Genomic DNA, 20,066 nt, shown 5'->3' with positions numbered 1-20,066 from the left:
TCAGTACCTTGATCTCAAAGCAGCCAGATCCACCCCTATTCATGCTCCTCTTGCTAAGTCACACATTTCAGCCTGAAGCTCTTTTCTTCTTGTAGTAAATTAAGGAGGACAGAGCAGTTGTACTGTGCTCTCTGTTACTGCAAAACTAAACTGAGCTTTCTTCCAGGGTATTGTTTTGATTCTAAATTTCTCAGCTGAGATATTCTGATGGCCTATCTGTTGGCTTCAGGCACAACAGCACTCTTTTAAGGAGTATTACTGTTCCTTAAAATGGACAATCAAGGAATAGAAAACCTCAAAATACATATAACTGGTGTACTCAAGGCATTTTCTCCCTAAAAGCAGACAAAATACTCCCAAGAAATATCGGCTCAAGAGAGGGAGAGGGAAAAAACAAACCAAACCAATTATTTTATTCCTTTAAAACAACAGTGCCCGCTTAGGCTTTCCTCATGAATCATAAACCAAGGGAAGGTGGCAGCAGGGAGAAACAGAAACTGGATTTTTATTTGTCACTGACTTTCAGTTCTATTTCCACTGACAAACAGCTGCACTACCTGCCTTTCACTTGTTGTATGCAATGAGAGCCGACAGAGGGTTTCTTAGAGCATTTCAAGTTGCAGTAATTCATAACATCACCTTAATTAACCTGGAAGACTTTACTTTTGGAATAAGCAAGGTCCTAGGCTTGCTTTGACTATCTTCCTTCCTTGGAGAAATGAGGATTTTTTCCCCCTCTGGATTTCCCCAGGTGCAAGCATGTTGCTTCTCACGGCTAGAGCTCTGGCTATTACTGGAACTCTACAGCAAAGGAGCCTGGCACATGCTTCAGACCCTCACAGGGTGGTTTAAAGGGCACAGCAATTCACTGTGCTGAGCTCCTTACCCTCCCGCTTCCTCTGGTGAGCAGGTGAGGGCTCAGGAGAGGAGGAAAGGGAAGCGGCACGTGGGAGCAGGGAATAACCTCGCGGTCACTGAGCCTTCACCAGGTAAGCGGTCCCTTGGGTGGCACGGGCACTAACTCGCAGGGGACCTTCTCCTCAGGCTCGCAGGATAGTTTCAATAGCTTACAGCATAATTGCATTAGCATCATTAAGTTATATGAGTTATCTATTTTGAAGTAATTTGAAGGACCTTTCATTGTTAACTCCTCTTAATTAATTTTGGCTTTATGGTGTTTTGGGGGCAAATTGCCTTAGCCTTCCCATTTATCCTATCGCTGCCTGGCATGACCAAGATATTACAGCTCTTAAGTGAATTTCTTGTCAGAAGGATCTAAATCACACAGCTTGTGAGAGTTACTTGTGGAGGATCAGTTTTACTCTCCATTTAGCTTGGCCTCTAGACTCTAGGTGCCAGCATGATGCTTGCAAATGACTTCTACACAAGTACCCATTATGAGTGTGGGGTCAAAGTGTCTGTGTGCAGACTGTGCTCAGCCTGCAGCAAGAGGTATGTCCTGCGTCAAGTGTCTCAGTCAATTTTTCTTGCAACCTTGTCTCTCCCATAGTTCTACCCATCACATACCAAGTCGCCTCATGCTCTTTGGGGCCCAGCGATGTCATTCCTGTTTGGGGCCATTCAACTTTGTGATATTTTTTGTTTAAAAAAAGCCCATTTTATTAAACAGTGTGAGAACTGCTGGTGAGTGGGAATTATTCGGAAAAACTGATCATTAAGTTTTCAGTTCAGGGCTGTTTTCAAAACAGAAATATATGTACACATCAAGTTGCTCCTGTGGAAAGTAACTAGATAAAATATTGCTGACAGTCAGTAAAAATTGTTCTGCTGTAATAAGTGTGTTCAAGGGACACATATTACTGGTAATATTTTTAATAGAAAGTTAGTAAAAGCACGTTACCCTCCAGTGATCTACAATGCAGTCTCTGATGACTGCTTACACAGAACAACTGCAAATAGTTAAGTCCTAAATGTCTTTATCTTGATCTCTCCGATGTTTAATTTCCCCGTACGGAACAGCACATTGGAAGGCTTTTTACACCCCGAGCAACTAAACTGCTTTAACGTTTTAATTTTGTCTAAACAGTGGTAAAACGATCAAAAATGTGCTATAATTTACATTTCTCTGGTGAAATGGTAAAGTTACATTCCCCTAACTAGTTCTTTACTTCTTTGAAGGTACCCAAGTTGTTCAGAGAGCCACAGAGCTGGCACTTGGTCTGCAGTTCCTCTAGCTAGCATTCCAACTAGCATTAGGAGAAGTTCCTACAGGGAAGTTCCTATAGGTGTTCATCTGGTCATGCAGAAGCCATTTATACATCCAGGCAAGGTCTCCTGTCCTGCACGGACCCGAGCAGGAGAGCTGGTGGTACTGGGGACTCCCACCTCAGGTCTAGGGAGTGGAAATCTGAAGCCCTCAAACTGTCATGTAAACGCTGAGGTAGAGGAAGGATTAGGAATGATTATACTCCTCCTGTATGAATTTCAGTTTAAATTATACTGTGTAATGAAGGATACTAAAGTGACACTTAATACCTTATCCCTGTGTCGGTAAATTATAAAAATAGATTCAATCAGGGATAGAGAGCTGGGGAAACTTCTTTCTTTCAGCCTTCTTTGCCCCTACGCCTGCCTGAACTCACTCACTCTCCACCAGATGCCAAAGTCAGAAATTGGCAGCTGTGGAGCTAACTACCACCCGCTTCTCCCCACACACACTGCTGGCCCTCTGGCAGGGTTTGCTTATGCCCCTGTTGACAGAGGCTCATCTCTACCACCCCAAATGTCAAATATAAAGCTTTAAAACCACCAAGTTTTCTTAAAAATCAACCTTATATAAGGGCTTAAATTGTTACTATGCTGTTTTCTGGATAGAATGAGGCATTTACACTAAGGGCAATAAAAGAGTTTATAGGCTCTCTAAAAACGGAGCTGGGGATAAAATGTGCAACAAAGATGCAGAAAAATGACTCCACAAGGCAGAGAGAGGGGGGTGAGGCATGAGGGAGAGGCTTCCCTAGGCAGGAAGATGGAAGACACTGAAAACACAGTATTGCTGTGAGCTAGGATCATCTGCAAGGAAAGTGAAGACGCATGGCGATAAGAAGTTGATGAGCATGACTGACTGCCAGCAGATATAATGATCTCAGAATACTGATGTTTTGTACTAATAATTACAAAATCAGCAGCTGTACAATTACATATTTGGATAAATACAAGTGGAAGTGCATCCCATAACATGGTGAATGGAAATGAAGTATGATTAAAATGACAGCTCATAGAGTAATATTGATGCCTAGAAAACACAGACAAGCTGGGAGAATGATAACATAATAAAGGATAAAAGAATCTTGATATTCAGAAAGAAAAAAAGAAGCTGATAATGAAGACATTCACTAGCAGTGAGAAAAACACATTAACTTCCCAGAGCTGTTGAGAGCAGATACAGATCAGACAGAAGACATAAAGAAAAAATAAAATTTACTTGTCTGCACTTACAAAGTCATTCTGGGGAAAAGAAATCCTTCTCATATACACCTGACAAAGAAATCTACAACCAGGATAATCCCTTCTACTTCTAGAGCAGAAAGATGCAATGAAGCTGTGGAGTATCTAAATAGCCAAAAAGAAAGCCAGGGGTTGGAATCATGTCATCTGAATTTGCTAACAAAGTAAATTTGTTACAGGGTCCTGCTCAGGCACAGAAATGTGACAATAAGCAGGCTATTCGACTGAGAGAGATGGCTGAAATCAGAAAGCTCTTATTAAAGGGAGGGAGCTTTATGAAGGAATTGGGAAGAATCACTGCAGAAAACTTATTTGGATTAGAGAAGCATTTGGCAAAATCCACAGTAATAAAGCACATTTGACACATCGTCATGCTCAAAGTCAGGCCGGGATGTCACAGGATGTGTCTGTTTACCGAATGCCTGCACTGACAGAAGTGTTTTTAAAGTACTGTTTAAAATCTGCTGTGGCTAAGGGTCAGTACTTGTTATTCCATGAAAACCCATTGCTTTTTGGACAGGGACAAAGCAGAAGCCCTTCTCTCTGCAGAGCAGGCAGCCAGCCAGGGAAAAAGTAAAATCCATGTCTCTCTCTCCCAGCCACATAAAGTTTCCAGGCATGTCAGGAGGAGTGGGGTTAATACACACCCCATCTGAGGGACAAAGTTTCTGGTCCATACATAGACTATACCCACAGAGGGGTGAATCTGGTGCAAAGTCAGGAGCTCGTGCACACCTGACATTTTGGCTCTGTCTCTTCTGCTCATTGGAGCATGGACCTGAGGATAGGCAAAGATACGTCTTCCTTAACCTGTGCTGGTTACCTGCCCTGCCAGCAAGCACCTTGCAGCTCCGTTGTCACAGCTGCCATCCTGCACCAGCTACATTCCCTGTGAATTTGCAGGATATTGTACCAGGCTCCTCTGGAAGGAATCTTGGAGGGATTTCTGTCTTACACTGGCTATGCAGAACACACAGCTTCATACCAAGTACAGTGACATGTGCTAGTGAGCAAGCCCAGGAATACCTGTGTCCTTCCCATCTGCAGCCAGTGTGCATAGTGTGCCAAGAGCTGCGGTCAGCACAGGTTTTCTTCAAATTAATGCTCCCCAGCTCCCACAAAGCTCAGAGCTCTGTATAGGTCACTTCAGGCCTGCACTAAACCCAGGTCCCTGCCTGTGGTCTAAACATTTCCCCTAAACTTTAATGGCTGATCACCTGATGATTTCCCTGAAAAGGGATCTAATGCTGGTTCTCGCTGCCTGGGTGGGACCTCCTCACAACATACAGCTGTGCCGCACAGCTGGGAGCAGGAAATCCCCTGCACTAACTTCCTCCCCATGTTTCACTGAACAGACTGAAACATTTTTCCTTTGAACAGCAGAGAGCCAGGACATAATGTGAATCTGTTGTTGTTGGGTCTTTTAATGAATGGCAGGATGCTAGTCCCGCTCCTAGTAAATATTCCTGTGGCTCGATCTGCAGAGCACTGGGCAATCTCCCCTCTTCTCCACATCACTATCACCCTTCACAGTCCAGTAAGGGTTTAAGAAGAAGCACTTACAAGTGGACTCACTTTGTGACCAAAGTTCCTGTAAGACTATGCCTACGTGAGCTCGCAAGGCTAAGCAAGGTTCAGACCACTCCTGAATTGCCCTTCTGCCTAGAAACCTGCAAGACTGAGCGGAGCAAATCACAGAGCAACTTCCCCATCCGTGCTCGAGCCTGATACAGCTCGCTTTCCTCTTAATTCCCTCCTAACAAAGCTCCCTTCAAAGATGATTAACACATGTTGCCATTAAAAAGTTGGTACGTGCCAACAAATAACACATGGGTCTGCTTGAGAAACAGTTCTGCTGCCACAGCTTTCCCTGAGAAGAGCTACTTGTGGTAATTGGTAAGGCCTTGTGAGAACACGGCATTTAAAGGATCTCCTACCAGATACAATTTCCTGAGAGAATGCTGGTTTCCTGAGAATCTCTCTTGTTCGTATGAAATCATCTGGATAAACACACATGATGCAGAATAGATAATTAAGCCTGTTATGATTAAAGGAGTATGCAGTGATCTTTATAGATAACAATGAATTTGGCGAGCAAAGACATATTTGTAACTAAACTAACCAGATACCAGCACTAAATAAGAGACAGCCACGGATCTTCATCAGAGTCATAAATAAAACTATTAACTGATATGCAGAAACGATTCCCAAAGTCTAGGTTACAAACAAGAGGACAGGATTTTACTATCCATTGCAAGATAAGCTGAAATATGCAGGCAGCAATCTCCATCCAAAAAAAAGGGGGATGGGGGCCACAGGGATAAGGCTATGGGAAATGTGCACAATAGACCTGGCTGGAATATGCAAGCACAGAACCACTCCTGTGTTTACTTACCCAGTACCCACTGAAATCTAAATCCTGGGAGCCAAGCCCTCTGATAGTGAGTTGGAAAAGCAAACTGGGTAGATGGCAACGTGCTCTGTCTGTGAAAATCCTTTCACAGTTATGAATGGAAGGTTCTTGTAGATGGTACCCTCGATATTGACCAAACTCCTGGCAACTTATTGCTAATGAAAAGGTGAGCTGTTTTTTTTTTTTTCTGGGAAAGGAATGAGCTTTCAGGAGGTTTTCAGAAACTGTTTAAAAGTAATTTGAGTCTTTTGCAATGCTCTTGACAGAGAAACTGTACATACCATTTTCATACAGGTTTCAAATAAACTACAGATGAAGCACAACCTTCCCGCACCCTAAATTCAGCATTTTCGAGGCTGACACTGAAATCCTTTTCTCTCTTTTCTAGGGACCTCTTGTTAAAAGCATGACTGCTCTGCCCCAAAGCCCATGTTTTTAAAGGCTTTTATTCCTTTCTTCTTCCCTTTGTTCTTCTGTATGGCTCCACACTACAACGGCATTTGACAACTATCGCTTCTGTCTCACCCAAACCCACTGTCGTCAGTAAGAACATTCCCACTGACTTCGCTAAGCTTCAAATCAGGGTTTTATTTGTGTTTGAGCTTTAGCCTGAATTTACTTCTCAACTGACCGTGTACTTCAAGCAAGTAAGGAACAGTCAGCATCATGTCACATCCCTTCTACCAAACAATGGAGAGGGGTACTGGACAGGTTTTAGGTTTGGGCAATATAACAAATATAACAACCTCACAGGCTGCACAATTAGAAACACGTATCTTACAGACATGCAGCAAGAGGAAATTCAGCTAATCTGATGTTTGTTTATTTCTTTAACATTCTATTAAGGCAAAGAAGCTCTATAATGAGATTACTGCATTTTATCTCTTAATTGTATCCAGATATGCAAAACAGATTTACTGCTAGTGGCTTGTATAGTGTACAATATTTTTCAGCTAATTACGAACAGCACTACTATTGTCACACAATGAAGTACTTATTCTTACTGTTTTGAATCAATACCATTTTCTAAAATTAATTGTAATTACCTTTTTAATTGGATATAAGCCATACTAAATTCTGAAATGTATAGTTATATGAATATAAGTCTTTTAAATCCAGGTTGATATCAGCGTAAGATATTTTAATTAAATAGATTGCAAAACTGGGGGAAAAAAAAAACCAGCAAGTATTTTTCCATTACTAAAGCCAGCTGTAAGTCAAGTCTTGAAAATATGCAAGTTTTTAGCTTTGAACACCTGAAATCTGCCATTGTCCATGCACACATACATACACATCCTCCTCAACCAGTGTATTAATAGTTTAATTGTTCACTGAAGATTAGTTAGCACCTGGCTTTTGTTTGCATTATTCCACACAGAGAGGAAAGCATATGACAGTATTTACCCTCAGAAACCCCCCAGGGCCCAAAGCACCCAGCAGTCTTTTCACTGCTTATGTGTATACTACAACAAACAGAAAGACAAGCAAATAGTTTTTCAAATAACATTGTATTGAAGTTCGTTTCAAAAGCCCAGCTGAGTAGACTGTGAAAATCTCCACTTGATCTGTTAGTTGCAATGACTTCCTAAATTTAAAGAATACTGTCCCTTTGTGATAATACCTCGTGTACCCTGATCATACAGCTTGTCAACCCAAATTACATTTCAGCTATTTATAAGTGGGACTGTGAGCTAAATGGAACATTTCAGACTCATTGCAAAGTTCACGTTTAAGCAGAGTTTCCCTGAACAAATACTCAAATAGGAACAACGCACGTCTTGGCTACGGACTAACCACAGCTTGGCTGCAAGTCTTGACTACAGATACCTTTTCCCACTCTCCCCTTAGCGCAAAGGAACGAGGAAGGGGCACTTCTTTATCTGAGCAGAATGAAGCAGCAGTTTAAAACTTACCTGAGTTCCAGCTACCTTAACGAGTATTATTTGTCAACAGTATTACACTTGTATTTCATACACGTGTACATCCAACCCATATTGTATCTACAGACACTATGGTAATCCAAACAGCTACACATTGATGAGCTGAAGCAAATCAGAACTTCTGGATAAGATACACCAATAATAGAAGGTATTTTGAAACATCTTACTTATTAACCTGCTATAATAAGGACTTAACTACATATTAAACTGCTAGTATTTTGGCTGAACCTAAGTTAGATTCTGATGCTGATTCTACATTTGATGACATATTATCCAAGTAATTTCATAAATTAACGTTGCTGAATGCATATCTGAGACTATCAAGGAATTTTATTCAAACAGCACCTCACCACTAGAAAAAAACCCAGTACTCATGTGGGTTTTTTAAGAATACATACTTTCAGCCAACTCTGCTTGGATCACCCCTCAGTGTCATTATGCAACAAAAAATATTTATGTCAACACTTAGCACAGTCTACAAGGACATTAATTTTCTACTTATTTGAAAAGCCTACATTATCTAGGAAGGCTCTTCCAGTATCTCTGTGATCTAGATTTCACTGCTGATATTATTCACTATAAATTTAAGTCTTTTATCTGCATGCCAAGTGTTAAATTATATTGGGTTACTGTCTGTATCATTCTATTTTTACTGCAGCTCTTCAGAGATTAAGATTCAAATCCTTTGAATTTAGTAGGATTTTGACAGTAATTCAAGCAGTGCAAGCCTTAGCTCTGTCCACCTAATAGTGACATTTATGAATTTCTAAGCTCTGTATGTGCCTATAGAAACTGTATTTACCTGCTGTGTGAATCCTGTCACCGGATCCTTGACAGCCATCCTCATCATCACAATCCCCGCTCGACTCCATCTCTTCACTTCTTCCACCCCCACTGCCAGCGTCTCGGGAAGCCCATCTTTCCAGTTTTAATTTCGCCTTCTCAGCATCCAGCTACAAAGGAAGAAGCAAAACCCAAGAATGATCAGAATATTTACACAGTTCCTATCTCTGGGGACCAGTCTGGCTGTAGAAGTAACAAGGACTTTCTCATTCGCCTTCATCAAGTCAGAGGATGTTTCCTGGCAGTGACATACAAATATTTTGCAATAACAGACTCTACCATCAAATTTTCTCCTTCACAGATGACCAGGGACATTTATCACCAAACTTTTAATTGCAAGCTCCACACCTACCAATATCATCACAGTGGAGCTCTGGTCCTACAGCAAAAAATCTTGCAAACAGCAATTTGGAAATCCCTGGTTACTGGATGGTACAACCATCCAGCTGAATATTTATTTGGGGTTATTTACAATTGAAGACCATCATATTCTTGATAACCTTGGAATGGTTGAGTGCATTTGCTACTTTTCATCATGGGCTTAGTCACTTGGAAATCTTGGCCCCAGATATGACTTTTAATCATTTAAGATGCCTGTACCAACTGCAAATCATTCATTACAGTTTATTTGACACATATTTCTTAGACTGAGTATAGAATAAGACTTTTCTAAAATAAATCCAAACATAACATAATAGGTGACACTGAAGCCACACATTTACTCTACAAACTCATCTTTTTAATCTTTAGATAAGTCCTTCTCTCACCATGAACAACTGCCTACTATTCGTCTGGTGGGAATAAATGATCTTTCAGTTCTCTAGTAGTTCTGAAAATTGAAAAATACCATTCCATTTTCAGTGAATCTAAATCCAGCCTACCCAGGGAACAGCAAAAGCAGCACTACTTGGAGAGAAACGAAGTACATGGCTTAGACTAATACATTCTGTGAGAAGGCATTTGTCAAGGAAGGGTGATTAGGAGGAACTTGAACCTGTCCCCACACCTTAAAGGAGCCCCTACTCCCTGAGCTACACAGCAGTCTCCTGTTGGATCTGGGCCATTTTTGTACAGCAGATCAGAACCAAAGTGCTCCATGTTCCTCAGTGGCCACCTCCCCTCAACAGCTTCTCTTTGTGGTTGCTTCTGCAAAGGACACTTCAGGGTATCAGAGAAGGTGTGGCAGGTTCTGCAGAGAGAAGCCCCAGCATCTCAGCTTCCCCTACAGCCCAGTGGCAGGGAAATTCCCTGACTCAGAGTGGATTTTTTTCACAATCTGGTGAAGTTGCCCGGGTTACTATCAACTTACAATTCCCCCAACACCTCCCATCCCCATTTTGGAGTTACAACTGATTCACTTTTCTGACTCTTGCTGGAAAATTACACTGGAGGGGTGTGTGTGTGTGTTGGGTTTGCTTTTAAGTGATGGAAAGAGCTGCTCCAGTATTTCTGCTTTCATGTAGCTGAGACTCAGCCTACCATGCATATGAACATCGCTTTGAAAGGCAGCAACTTGTTTGTCTCCTTTTTGGAGTTAAGAATACCTTGTTTGTGTCAGCTCTGCTGGTATGGTAGGATGAGGGACGATTGAGACCTGTTCTTCTAGTTCCGTGGAAATATTTTAACCCAATCAAAAGACTGTTGTAATGCTTCTCAGAGCTGGTCAGATTCCGGATCTGTCCAATCCACTTCATCACAAGTATCTCCCCCCACAAAATACTGCAGACCCATTTCAGGCTTTGTGATCTGTCCCAGAAGCCTGGGATTATTCCTGGTACTGAGAAAAACGTGGTTTGAAATGCAGCTACTCTGAAGATTCAGATATGTTCCACACTACAAAGGAGGTGGGCTGGGAGCCGGGGGAGGAACTGGAGCACAGGGCTAATACGACTGTATTAGCTGGCTTGAAAGGATGCTGAGGGATGCAGCAATTTCTTTGTAGTGGGAAGCTTTGCGTGGTATCTCCTCCTTCTTCAGACACTGTGAGCTGTCACCCTCCACAGAACAACAGACGCCAACTTCTACACAGCAAAACTCAGGGTATCTTTCACCCTTTCATTGAAAAGATCTGATTGCTCCTTCTGAAGACACAAATCACACTGCAGAGGGAAGATCAGTAAGGGGGAGGAGAGGGTATGGACTCTGGTGGAGAAGCACATTATACACTGTCTAATTGTTACTGCATGACTGTTTTTTTATCAACACATTGCTTAATGTTGAGCCTCATTATTCACAAGCAAAAAGACTGATGTCATGGTGATACAAAACAACATTTTGTTAAACAATTGGAAAAATTTGCCTATGAGGGAGCAAGATAACTGGGTTCTTTCACAGATTTATTGTGTCCTCAGCACATTAGACTCATTCATTCTTAGTTACAATGCTTCAGAATGAAAAGAAATGGCTAAGTGGTGAACAGAACAGACGCAAAATTTAATAAAGGCTTTTCATGATTGTTTGCCAGTCAAAGCAGAACGTTTACTGCCTGTGAAGGTACTCCTCCTTGTCAGAAATTGTGTTTCATTCAGTGCTCATGGCTCAATCTTGACCTCTGCTCAAAACAAGGAAATACTTGAACCAAACGTGTGTGACCTTCTTGGACAAAGACAAAGAAGAAAAGCTCAGCTTTTCAACGTGGTGCACTGCAGCATCCTGCAGCCTTCTGGGTTCTTAGTGCCCTCTCTACAAAAAGAGACTTGCAGTGGCCTAGATCTGTATCTCCTTCCTGTATTAACATACTTACATCAAATTACACAAAACCCTTACATACAATTTCAACATTACAACCAAAAGTCAACTCAGGTGTAACCTACCAAACCCTTTCACCTCATGTACCCTTTCCCAACCTTTTCAAATTACTTTTCCAGCAAAGAATGTTCTATCTGTGGCTATCATTCAACCTAGAATGATGAACCAAAGACCAACTTTCCACAGAGATAATGTTCTTTTTCTATAAAAAAATCCATTCCAGGAGATGAAGTAGTGTAGCCATCATTAGTGAGGAGCTGCACCCACTCAGTGCAGCCCTGTTGACAAGGCTGTGTCACCACTGCAAAGTGACTTGTGATTCAGCACCCTTCTCTTTTCTGGATTTTGAAGGGACACATGTCCTTTGGCCACTGGCACCTGACTTCCATGAGATCACTGGTTTAGTGCAATAGCAAAGCATCTGCCAGCATTTCTCCATCTCCTTTTTTCACAGAATCATAGAAATCTTTCTCAAAGTCCTGTTGCTGCACTGAATCAGAACAGACTGCATCAGGATGGACTAGGATGGTGGAGCTCTAGAAGATCACAATGAAAGACATTAACCTTCACTTTTTATTTACCTCTTCTAAGGTCCAGAAGATGTATATGGACAGGGAATGTCATTAATGCTTTGTAGCTGGGGAACTGAGAGGTATTCAAGAGGAGCTGGAGGTTACATGAAGGTTCAAGGTCTCTTGAGAGGCAACCATGATCCGCCAAAAAGCCTGAGCAATTCTCCTAGCTACTGCCACCAAGCCCTAAAACTTCCAGCTTCCCAAAGATGGCTGTAAAAGTAGTCACAGTCCCTTGCCCATATTTACGAGGGTGAGATCAGAGATTGGAGTCAGTAACGTAATTTCTTATTATTGCTTATAAACCACTCTTAAACAAGCCTTATTTTGCTGACTAACACTCTGCCTGCTGATGCATAATGCCATCTGGGCATCTCTGGGAACGCTGCACAGCAGCTCTAGCCTGGGAGTCCAGAGTCTCAATGCTGAGAGTCGATGCTTTGGTTAAACAATTGCAATCGATTTCAGGCTGGGCACTGGTGTTTGTGCCTTTATCTTCACAAAGCAGAAGATATCTGCTGCTTAAGGTTCCAGAAAATACTGGAATCCTAACAGCTTAAAAATTAAGTCTTCAAGTTTTTGTATGTCTGAAAGACAATTTATTTTTACTGACGAAAAGGTTATATAAATAGATCAATAAGCTTTGCACAGCCCAACTGCAAACCACTGAAATGAGGAATTTTCCCAACTGCAGTAGGCTTTGGATCAGGTTCATAAACCTCTAAAGGCTTTTTGAGAAACTAAACAGTCTTTCTGTGGGAAAGCTTTAGTATCTGATCTGAGTCAGCTGAAAGGCAAAAATCACATATTACTATTCAGCTCTGAGTCAGATACAGATGACCATCCTCACGCATTTTATTTATTCCAGCAAAGGTGCCAACCTTAAGTGACATTAAAAAAAGAAAGTTCTGCTGACACATGGTTTTACAGAGAAGAAAGAAGTCATATGAGAATGGTTGCTGTCTTTCTGCCCTATTAATACTTGATGATGTAGCACACACATTCCCTGTCGCATAAAAGACTCCTTCAGACTTCAGAGGCTTCAAAGAGTATGTGACACATCACCCCTGAGCTTTCTACAATGAGTCTAACCCTGATCCTCACTCTGACCACAGATGTGTTGGAATATAAATGTATTCTCATGGTTTTTCATGAAGGCATGTTCCAGTTGAACACTTCTGTGCATTAATTAAATAGGAACTGGTTAGCTCCATGAAAACTGGTCGATGAGAGTGCCAATTGCAATCCGTTCCATCGATCGGTCTATTTGCTGAGGGGCTATATTAGCATGTATATCTGAGGGGATGACTCCAAGCTGGAGCCATCCTTTATTAGGATAATAAACTAATTTAATCAGAAAATAGGTTTTAAAATTATATTTTGCACCCCAGATTCAGACTTTTCAGGTCACTGAACATAACAATGAAAATATAAGAGAATATGCTCTTTTAATAAAGCCACTTCAAAGTTGTGTGCCTGGAATATTCAGAGGCGAATCCCATACAAGAACGGTTTCCTGGTGGATTTGTTAATTATTTTTCTATATGATGGATTTCAGTGTGAATACTTTTCCCCTGAAAAGACAGCTGTGATGTGAAATGGGGCTTTGTCCACTCACCAGGTGAGCACATGTCTCTTACTTGCTGGTGTTTTCACACTGATAAAAAAGGCTGATTATACACTGTATTTAGAAATGGTAAGCAGAGCACAATCTTTTCTCAAGGTACTCACAAGCAGCTGCCTTTTAAAAAGTGCTTTAGTGACATAAATATGATTTGCAGAGACAAAGCATTTTGCCAGTTTATGCACAGATGATGTGCAAAGCCTAATCTTGAAGAGAGTCATAAATGACTCAATCCTTCCATTCATTTTTTCAAAACTAAAAATAAAAATCCTTTCTGAACTATTATTAGGTCAGAAATTACTACAACACAAAAAGACAATGCGCTTTTGTTTTTAGCCTATTATATACATTTTTGTTAGGGACTGACATACTGCTTTAGGCATAAAGCTGCATTTTACTGGTGCCTTGTGACTGAGCAGATGTTCTGTCATTTCACAAAACAATAGCGACATAACAAATTTTAGACATAACTGCCATATATATGCTTATTCCAAGTGGGCCTTCTCCTTTGAGATAACATTTATGGTTAATTTTCCTCCACATATGCTCTCAGCTCCTTCATAAAATCCTTCGGCAGTTGCTTTGGCTGCTGCTTTTCACATTTAACTGGCATTCATACATTACAGCATAAATAAGCAAAATAAAACTTAGTTGTCAGACATTTTCTTTAGTTTCTTCTTTCTTTGTCTGAATTAGTCTGAATCCAAAAGGCCCAGTGCATTATCCCCTTCCAGTTTCTTCAGAAAGTAGTACAACTCAAGGAGGTAGAACCACTCAACTCTTAAATCTCTTTTCTAGTGAAAGAAGAGAGACACCCCTAACCTCCTGGAGCAACTGAGACCCCCAGAAGGTTTTTCTTCTGCTGTATTTATTCAGACCCTTACAATAACTACATAACACTTCTTGCTTTATGAGTCATCTCTATATTATTAGAATAATTTAACCAAACACCTACACATGCAACATGGCCAAGGACTGACAACGGTTTTAGAATTTCACTCACATCTCTCCTGATTAGACCTTTTCCAACTAGGGAACTGGACCAATACTAGTAGATTCCTTTGGTTTAGATTTTTCCCTCTAGTCTAAACGCACAGCATTTACTTACACTGACATCTGTATCTCTTGTCTTTGCCAGGGCTCCTGGTACATGTGTGTGTGTGTATATATGTATACACATACACACACTCACATATATATAAGTGAAGTGGGGGCTCTGTTCAAGCACATCCAAGCACATGCCTTGGACTATATGTGCCCACAAAGGGACTGGCAGCCCCCTCTCTTCTGCCCTGGTGTATCTCCACACAAGCTGCACACAGCACCTTGGAAGTTCTCTTTCCTTTTATGATTTATGCTGCTTTTGCTTTGGTTTAGCACCAGGTTTCTCAGGTTGCCCAGAAGCACATCCACAGTGGAAATGGTCCATGCCTGAAATATCCATGCCAGGGCTATTCTTGCCTGTAACTACACACACATCTATCGTGTTTGTTCAGCACATTGCAGCTCCCCAGTGAGCAGCTTTTGGACAAGTATCACAAGTTCCTGGTTGAGGTTATCTTGCAAAGATGATGTGGAATATACACATGGATGATGAGTGCAATTTTGAGTACTTTACCCATCACCCAAATGTTGAAGCAGGCTCTTGCCCAGCCCCACAAGCATGTCTTCCCCTGGTAGGAAGACAGTGACTTTAGGATCCTTAGGATGACTGTATGCATGGAGGGGAACAGCATACCTACTTCTTGTGTGGTTTTCATGTTGTTTTTTCATATTCTGCTTCATTCTAAATGAAGACAAATATGATGAATGGACGATGCCATCGGTGCTTTTGTTTAGGATTTTTGTTTTTCCATTAAATAACGAAATTACTCCTTTCTGAAGCAGCATCTGTATTCCTACAATGGATTTAGCTTCTTACAGCTTCTGCAGAAGTCTCCTGCAACTAGTCCTTTAGTTTCAATGTGTAAGTTTTCCTCCTAATATTACAGCCCTAACTTCTCCACGTACGCTTCCCAATCCTGTGTTTTTAAGGCTCTCTATTTGCTTAAGTCTGTCTTTACCTGTGATTACTTTACTTTTCGTTCTTCTGATTTATGCCAATTGTCTCGTTACCCTCTTCCTCATATTTTTATTACCAGATAACCCACTAGATACATAAGGATCCTCACTTTCATTTACCTTTGAATACTTATCATTTCCCCTCCGTGCCCTTCCTCTAATCTGACTGTTTCCCTCTGACATCCCCGTTAGCCCACTGCAGATCTGTTCTCCACAGCAGAGAAGCTAAAAGCAATTATTTCTTTCTCAGTTGATTACAAATGTAATAGAATTATTTCTGAAGGAAACTGGGGTGGCTTTTATAGATTCCCCCTGTTATACTGCAGAATTAATGCCTGTAATTTTGATGTTTATGGTTTCTATTTTTCAACCTCAATTGCTTATTAAAGGTGAGTATATTTCTAGAAGAGCACTCGCACCAGGATCAGCTTAATATTCATTGAATTAAATTACACAAGCTACATATGTTCTCATATTTGCTGATTACACTGTGAGGAAGCAACAAGAATGTGCACCCACAGAATCTTATCGTTATTAGCAAAATCTTCATAACAACAGTTTGGGTAAACTGTCACTCAAAAAGCATTAATTGTGAATGATGTAAAGTGAGCACAAATAAAAAACCCACTTGTGATAGTAATCTGTTTTAGCCAAGCACAACAGCTTTATAAAGAGAATTAACACAACTTGGATTTCAATTCAGTAAGCCTGGTGGGTCAAGGAAGCAAGTTAACACCTTTCCTTGATGCCATATCCTTCGTGTTAGGCAGTATGGTTTCAGTGTGATGGGATGCACCAAAGGAAATTTCTCTGCCTTGATGCCTAGTGTGCCTAACTTAGGTATCTACCTTCAGCTAGTCCCTGCCACGGGCATGAATTTCACCTCTAGACAGTTAGCTTAGTGTAGTCTTTTCCAAAAATAAATCCTGCTTTTTAAATTGCAGTGTAACATCTAGCCTGAAAATAGAGCATATGGCCAAGAAACCTGTCGGTGTTATATTAAGACTTCCTGAATCTTGTTAAAGTTAAAAAAAAAAGGAAATAAACAGTTGTAATAAAACGTAGGGCAAACATGGTAATTATTGGTGAGGACCATGCAGAGGTCGCTTTCAAAAGATCTTTGAGCCTTTAGGATAGTTCATTACGCGGACAGGGGCTGTTTGACACCACAGCCTGAGAGGCAGAAGGTGGCTAAGAGTGCCAACAAGGGACTTGGAACAGCGGTGACACCAGCTCCTGCGGCGCGGTCCCCTGAAAGAGACAGGGGGCACATGTTGGATGATGGATGACGGTGCTCCCGACAGCGGCACTTTGCTTCCCCTGTGCCCATCCCTGCGAGGGGAAGCGGCTGGGTGAGGAACACACCCTGGCTGTGCCACACAGAGATACAGAGGCGCCCTGCCAGACCTGGCAAGCGTCCCCTCCCTCCTGGGCTCGCACAAAGGGGTCTGGTCTACATCCCTTACAGCGCTCCATGCTGGGGAAGCAGGGGCTCAGCTCTAAGTGGGAAAGCTTTTGCACAGGATCAGTAAAATGACCAGAAGAAATTGACTCTTCTCTGAAAGAGCTGTTAAGAGCCTGGCTTGCTTTTCCTAGCACAAAGACAACAGGAAGAATGTGATTATTTTCCACAAATGTATATAGCCTTCTCCTTAAATGCGCAGAGATCTCAGAGAATAAAACTACCATAGATATAAAGAGAGGGGGAAAAAAGCTTTTAAACTACCATAGTTACGAGTTTAGGGAGCAGCCTACCAAGAGGAAGATGAGGACAAAAATTCTCAAGCTTTTGGAAGAACTGAGTAAATTTGTGAGTAAAGTTGCCCGTGATGTCAATATCTGATATTTCAGGTCACTTCCAGACTTAGATTCCTGAGTCTGTACACTCTGCTAGTTTCTAAAATTAGAAAATTGATTGCTAAAATCAAAATCACAAGCCAGGATGACTCCCATTAGCCACTAGGAGTGTTATTTCCTTGCTTGTCTCATTTCTATATGGGAAAATTGTGTCCACATACCAAATTATGTACTTTCCTCTAAGGATGAAGCCTCTTAGCTGTACCTGAAGCCAAAATATGGCTCAAAAGTCTCTCAATTATTGCTGGGGCTTAACATGGTTTATACACGTTCCGTTCAACTATGAGCTTGGACTCAGCAGCTTTTGGGCTTCTTCAAAGTGCCAAGAACCTTCTGCTTGATGAGCCTTGAGAAGCACAAAATGAGCAGTGCCTGCAGTCAGGAGGCTGGAAGCACCCCTGCAGCCCTTGAATGGCACCCTTCTGATAAGCTGCGTGTTTTTATGGGTTAAGTGAGTAAACAGTGGCCAATCTAAATTGTCTGAGGAAGAGAGCCAACCTTTCTCCTTGCTTTGTACTCAGACAGCAATTACCTCTTTTATTTGCTGAAGGAAACGTTCGTGACATGCTCCAGTGCATGTTAATTCTGTTTCATGTTCTTGGATAATTATCTGCTTTCAAGCTCTATGTCAGTCAAGATCATTTTCATAGCATGAAAAGTTTGACATTTCATTGGAAAGACTTGTGAACAATCAAAGCCTCTGATTATTTGATAGCGTTCCATGGAGCCAGGCTTTGGATTCATGTTGAAACATGACAGCAGCAGAGGTCTGTTTAGTCTCCTCCACACTAATTCCCAGCAACTGAGCACTAAAATACGGTATGGAAAAAAAAATATGAGAAACATGGTAAGAAGATGGATAACAATGTTTGTCACCCATTTAACATGTACTGATGTTGAGAACTAAATCACAAATTACTTATTACGTAAGCTAATTAGCTTTAATAACACCACAACCCAAACCCACATTTAAAAACAATCACAGTGTCTCAGTGCCACCAGACTTCTCTGAAATCTTGAATATCACATTTCTAAACGTGCTGCATTATTTAGAAGGTACCACAGACATACAGAAAAAGAAAGGATGGGAGCCTATGCTGCTATGAATCAGCAGACTGAATTCCATGGAGCTGCTCCAATTTATTCCACATGAAGGGCCAGCCCAGGTTTTTTTCGTTTGGGGAGGCATGGCAGGGTAGCTAAACAGGCAAAGGCATTTCAAGCTGCATGAATCCGACGGAAGAAAAGACTCTCTCTTTCCAGATGTTGTACTCGCATGGTTTCACGGGAACATTTGAGGACATATGATTGCTTTTGCTAAGTCATTTTTATTTAAAAAGGGAAGAAGAGAAGAGCAGATGATTCCTGCAAGCAGCAGGAACCACTGAGGCTTTTTTCCTACTGTGTTTTCATTGGTGGGTCTGCACAGAGGTCCTCTGATGTCTCACAAAGACTGACTTCACAACACAGTGTTTGTACCAGTGAGTCTCTCTCCTCTCCTCACAAAACTCAGAATCTGTGAAATGTGGTTAAATTTGGCTAAAAGCTTTCAAAGACATGGTGGGAGCAGCAAGGCTGACAGGCAGGGACACAGCACAGCATGTTATATAAGCTGCATTTGTCTATGAAACCAGGTTAAAATGCAATGTAAGGGCAAAAAGCAATCCGGCCTTGGCAGGTCTCTGGTACAATTTCTGGCGAGCAGGAGGAGTTGCTCTGCCTGACCGCAGCTTCGCCTGTCCCCTCGTGGGTTCAAATTCTGCTCAGGCTTGGAATGGGCATGGGAAGTGAAAAAAGGTCAATGCATCTGTCTTCACGGACCATCATCTGCTCCTGTTGCCTTCTCAAAAGCCACTGAGGAGATAATCTGATCACAAAGATCAAAAGCTCTCTGTGGTACTCTAGGGAAACTGATAACCACATTCCCCGTGCTGTATGTACCTCTAATTCAGGGGTGGGAACTGGCCCACATTTACCAGAGATGTAAAGTGGCTTTGAAAGTCTTTCTTTATATCTCATTCACACTATAAAAAGGAACTGCTATTTCCAGGGAGAAGACTGAAATGTTCAGAACAGGGCTGTAGGCTTGTGCTACCAGCACTTTACTGCAGAATGCATTTAAGCAGTTTCAGCACATCCTTTTACTGCTCAGTTGTCCTGATGTTTTACACTTACATTTTACACTTATTATTTCAGAATATTTCCTCTTCAAGTGACAAAGTTTCCGTTTAATCAATTACAATAAATTTCACTTAAGCCTCTTCTGAGTTTTAGGCAGTTTCTCCACTCTATTTTTTTATCACCAAAAATTTATATTTTTCAAATTTAATTGAAACGAAGACAATCATCCTCTTTCCTCCAACAATGGGTCTAAATTAGATTCTACTCTTGTACAGCATTGTAGACCTTGCCTAAATTTCAAGCAGTGTTCAAGAAGAGCAAAGAAAAGAGGTCAGCTCTACTAAAGACAAGAGCAAAATCTGAACTGGAGCTGGCTTCTGTTATTGTAATGAGACCTAGTTTAGAGTAGGAGAAATCCC

The 20,066-nt window shown here is 41.3% G+C and overlaps 1 protein-coding gene across 1 annotated transcript in view; it reads right to left on the bottom strand.

Moving 5' to 3' along the window:
- LOC311194192 (glypican-5-like) overlaps positions 1-20,066 on the bottom strand; it is a gene marked incomplete at its 5' end in the record, with an annotated part of 343,706 nt that overhangs the window by 78,275 nt on the left and 245,365 nt on the right. Inside the window, one exon of the mRNA XM_084267218.1 lies at positions 8,624-8,774. Within this exon, the coding sequence (XP_084123344.1) occupies positions 8,624-8,774 (151 nt within the window). The remainder of the gene's footprint in view (positions 1-8,623; positions 8,775-20,066) is intronic.

Source organism: Gallinula chloropus (assembly GCF_964237585.1).
Source record: "Gallinula chloropus genome assembly, chromosome: 8".
Classification (NCBI taxonomy): Eukaryota; Metazoa; Chordata; class Aves; order Gruiformes; family Rallidae; genus Gallinula; species Gallinula chloropus.
Note: the sequence above shows the minus strand (reverse complement) of the source record. Positions and strands in the feature narration are given on the sequence as shown.